Source organism: Dipodomys merriami, unplaced genomic scaffold, assembly GCF_024711535.1.
Source record: "Dipodomys merriami isolate MVZ:Mamm:240054 unplaced genomic scaffold, mDipMer1.0.p SCAF_51, whole genome shotgun sequence".
Lineage (NCBI taxonomy): Eukaryota > Metazoa > Chordata > Mammalia > Rodentia > Heteromyidae > Dipodomys > Dipodomys merriami.
This window is the reverse complement of record NW_027206080.1, coordinates 2,584,191-2,589,591: the sequence shown is the minus strand read 5'-3', so window position 1 is coordinate 2,589,591 and position 5,401 is coordinate 2,584,191. Positions and strand designations below refer to the sequence as shown.

General features: G+C 45.7%; 1 protein-coding gene across 8 annotated transcripts in view; it reads right to left on the bottom strand.

Annotated features, from left to right (window-relative positions):
• B3galnt2 (beta-1,3-N-acetylgalactosaminyltransferase 2) overlaps positions 1-5,401 on the bottom strand; it is a 49,990-nt gene that overhangs the window by 27,100 nt on the left and 17,489 nt on the right. For 7 of the 8 annotated variants that reach the window (XM_069998099.1, XM_069998097.1, XM_069998100.1 and 4 more), the window contains exons 7-11: positions 5,020-5,098; positions 3,311-3,494; positions 1,735-1,860; positions 1,088-1,247; positions 631-687 (exon numbers count right to left, since the gene is read on the bottom strand). In XM_069998099.1, the coding sequence (XP_069854200.1) occupies positions 631-687; positions 1,088-1,247; positions 1,735-1,860; positions 3,311-3,494; positions 5,020-5,098 (606 nt within the window). The remainder of the gene's footprint in view (positions 1-630; positions 688-1,087; positions 1,248-1,734; positions 1,861-3,310; positions 3,495-5,019; positions 5,099-5,401) is intronic. The other variant, XM_069998098.1, reaches the window with a different exon arrangement.

Sequence of the window (5,401 nt, the reverse complement as noted above, 5' to 3'; positions counted from 1 at the left end):
CTGGACAATGTGTGAGCCACAGCCACAGGCTGTCGGGGGAGACACAATGTGCCTGGACACCTGCAGTGCTCCACCCACGACATGGAGCCAACAGCGCACACTACAACAGCTCACAGAGCCCAGCAATGCCCCTTACTACTTTGTCAACTAAAAAAACACTGAAGTTTTCAGGGAAAAAAAGAGACTAGCAAATGAAATTTTATGAGAACATGGGAATCACATTAGTGAGCTTTCTATTTACTGTAGAAGTTGCTGGGATCCAGAAGGCAATCACATGAAGCAAGTGCTTTACCTCCCATACTGGGTTCATTTCCTTCTCTGGCTCAACAGTAAATGTGCCAGGGCGTAGGCCTCACCCTGCCGGGCACCAGCAGCACAAGCCAGCCCATGCTGTCTTAAAGCTGCCAGAATTTCTGACCAACCACAAAAACATTGTTGTTGGGGAACTCTCACTCATATCACTCCCTTTGGTTTACACTTAGAAAATTATCATGTGAGAGATAAATAAGGTGGACTCTAATACCCACCAAAGCCAGGGTCCCTGAGGCAGAACCTGCCCTCTGCTCAGGGAAGTATTCGTCGTATAGAAGCCTCCCTCCCACTAGGTGGCAGCACCTGACGCTTTCTTACCTGGTGTCGTTTAGGTCCTATGGCTGCCATCCAAATGCCCATGCTTACATCTTCACCCTGTACATGAAACCCCACATTGTTTAAATGCAGAATCTTAACATTATTTATAAACAAAGCTAGACCCACTCCCAAATGAACTATCTTTCTACATGTGCTGTTATTCCAACATGAAGGGCCAAACTGGTCACTACTATATAAGTAAATGCTAGTGACTGCTGACAAAGATTCACACAGCCCCTCCCCTCACCAGCTCACAGTTCAAAATCTATGGAACTAGGAAGAGCTGCTCTCTACCATAATCGGCAACAAAGCATTTCTCCATGGAATACACTTGTAAAATACAGTCAAAATACAGGCTGAAGACAGCAAACAGTTTCAGATCTGGCTTAGGAATAGATGGGCTGACATGGGTGTGCCTGTACCTTTAAGGGGTGACTTTGAAGAAGCCCTCTATTACCTGGTAAGTCTTCAGCCTCCCTGAGTTGCCAGCCAGCCAGTCCACGATGTCCCTGGAGATCACATACCCTGAGCCGCATGCAAAGGCGGGGTAGGCGGGGCTGGGGTACTCCAGCTCCTGCCACTTCCCTGTCCGGTCCACTGCCCAGTTCAACCTGAAACTGAGATTTCAACAGTTGTTTGTGTTGGTTGTGCATCCTGCCAGATTAGACTTCACTCCTGTTACCACTACAAAGGAATACATTTGCAGGGGAGGGGAAAAGAGAAAAAAAGATTAAAGAGGAAGAATTTACCTGGTAGCATTTTATATAAAGGGTAAGTATGGTAAGCCATCTTAGTTTCAAAACAAAGTAACAAAGCCCACTCTATTTTACTGTATACTGAAACCAAGACCCACAAAAGCACTAATCCTGCTTGGGGCTCTCAAAGCAGCCCAGCACTCAGACCTCAGGGCAGCTTCCAGGTACAATTTACTTTTAGGGTGTGGGGATCAAAGTTACAGCTTTCTGTTTCCTTCATTCCATCAACCTGAGGCTTTTCATTGAAAACATTCCCTGAGAAAGAGAGGAGAGCAGGCCAGGACTCTCACAGGGAATCTCATACCTTAACCACATTTGCTTAAAAAAGAAGACTATGTGTTTCACTTACTTTCCCCACCAAACATTTGGCCCCTCCAGATTCTTCTGGGCAATTCTGTTAAACACGGCTTCTAAGTCTATGTAACAGTCGTCATCCGTCTTCAGCAGCAAGGCAAAGCTGGTAGTCTCCACGGTCCTGTTGGCAGGAGGATGCACAGGTCAGTGCAGCCCTGCTGGTGACCAGCAGCGCATCATCACACTAATTCAGAGCCTCACAGGGCTACCCATACGTGTGGCAGTGTCTCCTAACACCAAGAAGGAGAGCTTGTTGATGGCCGGGGAGGGCCATTGACAATGTAGCATAAGACCGGCTAGCTTTAAAGGATAATGGAAAGAGTACTGAAGAGTAACACATCAAGGAGTGAATCACGCTTCACAAGCAGGCTGCCAAATTTATTTGACCTCAGAACCTTGGCTCTTGACAGCCATGCTCCTCCCCACCCCATCACGGCAGATGTCATCCCTTTCACTCCCACCTAAAGTGCTGGCACACAGGCACATTCATACCATCTTGAGAATGATAGAATCCTAGCTGCTTGCTGGTGGCTCACACCTGTAATCCTAGCTACTCAGGAGGCTGAGATCTGAGGATCAAAGTTCAAAGCCAGCTTGGGCAGGAAAGTCCAAGAAACTCATCTCCAATAAACCATCAGAAAACCAGAAGTGGCACTGTGGTTCAAGTGGTAGAGCACTCACCTTGAGCTGAAGAGTTCAGGGGACAGTGCCCAGGCCCAGAGTTCAAGCCCCACGACCAACAACAACAAAAAAAATCCCAGCTAGTTGGGGTGGAGATCGGGAGATCTACACACCAGTCCAGGCAAAAAACATCTACAAGACTCTCTCCCCTAAGGAAAGCTACACACACTGGTGTGTGTCTGGGCAGGAAGTAAGCCCCCACCCTACAAGTAACCACTAAAAAACATGGCATGGCTCCACAGTATGGTGCCTGTTTACCAAGTGTGATGTAAGAAAGACTGCAAATCCCAGAACTGCCTCTGAGCCAATTTTTTTTTTTTTAATTAAGAGTTATAGCGCAGCACAGTGGCTCAAGCCTATAATCCTAGCTACTTGGAAGGTGGAAGTTGAGAAGAACCACAGTGGCTCAAGCCTATAATCCTAGCTACTTGGAAGGTGGAAGTTGAGAAGAACCAGTTTATGGTCAGAGGCAAAAAAAAAGTTCACTGGACTTCATCCTGCCTAGGGTGGGTGGGGCCTGCCTGTCATCTCAAGCTACAGAGGAAGCACAAACAAGAGGACTGCAGTCTAGGTCGGCCCAGACATAAACTAAGCCCCTATTTAGGAATAGCCAGCCGCCCAAGGGGCTGACAAAGTAGCTAAGTGGTGGGCTGCCCAGCCAATGTGAGGCCCTGAGTTCAAACTCCAGTATTAGGAGTGAGGGGAGGGACAGCTAGGAACATCTAGCCATGTTATCCATGTGTATGCTTCACAGATCAAGGAATGGCAAGAGTCCCATTAAACCTATTCCTAATAACTTAAGGCATATACAGGAGCTAAGGTATGGCAGTCTAAGTTCTGACTTTTGAAAGGTCAAGGGTTTGATGATGTTGAACTGTTTCACAACCCACCATCGGTAGAAGTTCAGTAGTTTTGCAGGAACGTTTCGGTAAGTGTCAACAACATCCACAAAGACGATGTCGTCATAGATGCTACTCTCCTCCTGCAGTAAGGCATCTTCCTCTCGGAGGCGCCTCATGTGCTCCTTCAGTCTCTGAGGCCGAGAGTGAAGGCTGCGTAACAGTGCATCACCTTCTGAAAGGAAAGTGTAAGCTGGAGAAGAACACCCTTTCCAGGGGGCGGGGGGTGGTACCCTGGGGGAGTGCCAGATGAGAGGGCAGGGATGGTAAGGGGAAACAAAGAAGGCAACAATGCTTGATAAGAAAGATACTCATTACCTTGCTCATGTAATTGTAACCCCTCTGTACGGTATTTTCACAATAAAAAACATATTAATAAAAAACACCCTTGCCAACCTGAGACCCACTTAAAACATAACCAAAACATAACCAAAACTTCTTTTCCCACAGAACACTAATAGCTGTACACTTGTTAAGAATGAGGAAGGGAAGCATCATGCCTCAGATAAGCATACTTGTAGATAACAAGCTTAGTGAAATTATTCTACAAAGGCACAAGAATATTCATTGCAGCTTTGTTTATAATAGTGAAAAAAAGTTGGAACCACTGATAGAAAAGTACCCAATTTAGTATTTACAAAATAGAATACAGCAGTTAAAAAAAATTAATCTAAGCTGGGCGCTGGTGGCTCACACCTGTAATCCTAGCAACTCAGGAGGCTGAGATCTGAGGATCACAGTTCAAAGCCAGCTCAGGCAGGAAAGTCCAAGAGACTCTTATCTCCAATAAACCACCAGAAAACCAGAAATGGTGCTGTAGCTCAAAGTGGTAGAGTGCTAGCCTTGAGCTGAAAGCTGAAGGGCTCAGGAATAGTGCCAGAGTTCAGCCCAGAGATCAAACCCCATAATTGACAAAAAAAATTAATCTGGTTGGACTGTGATGGCTCATACAGATAACCTTAGGTACTCAAGAGGCCAAGATTTTAGGATTGAAAAAGTCAGCCCGGGCAGAAAAATATGTGAGACTCTTCAGTTAATTAGCAGAAACCTGGAAGTGGAGGATCATGTGGTAAAGTGCCAACTGTGACTGAAAAAAAGCTGAGCTAAGATAAAGAGCACAAGGCCCTGAGTTCAAGCCCCAACAGCTTTTTGTTTGTTTCTAGAGACAAAGGTCTTATATAATTCAGGTTGGCCTACAATTTATGTTCCTCCTGCATCAGTGTCCCAAGGGCTAGGATTATGGGAATATACTAATGTCCAGCAAAGCTATTTTTCTAGTTTTCAATTATTTATTATTATTTTGGCAGTACTGGGTTTTAACTCAGGGCTAGGTAAGTGCTCTAACAGTGGAGCCACATCTCCAGCCCCAATTTTTTTTGTTGGTCCTGGGCTTAAAGTCTGGATCTGGGCATTGTCCCTGAACTCTTGCTAGAGGCTAGCACTCTACCACTTTGAGCACATCACCACTTCCAGTTTTCTGGTAGTTAGTTGGAGAAAAAGAGTCTCACAGACTTTCCTGCCCCCACTGGCTTTGAACCAGGATCCTTACAGCTCAGCCTCCTGAGTAGCTAGGATTACAGACATGAGCAACCAGCACACAGCCAAACTATTTTTTAGATGACAAAACAATCTTTTATGTGAAAGGATAAAGTCAGAGTAGGTATATGAGGTTCAGAATGCTTTTTGAGTAGCCAACTTACCCTGAATGGTATAGATAAAGCCACCTGCGACTCCCTCCACACCTTCTAGGAATTCAGGAGGCAGAGCACCCTCCGCAGCCTGAGAGGAAGTACAGTGTGTGTTAAACTTGGAAAGCTGACTCCAGAGAAGATTGCAGTAAATACACCCAGGTCAGGAGCCCAACACAGCCCTTCAGCAGACCTGTTACACAGATCAGCTCACTCAAACCTGGGGTACAGGACCCAGCTTAGTGAGGCTTATATTCTATGCTTAGCACCAAAGTAGTACACACCAGTTCACCTCACATTCCAATCCATCATCTTCAGAAAATAGTAAACTCAAGGTAATTATTACCAGCCTGGTTGGGTTTTTTGTTGTTTTTGTCAGTTGTGGGACTTGAAC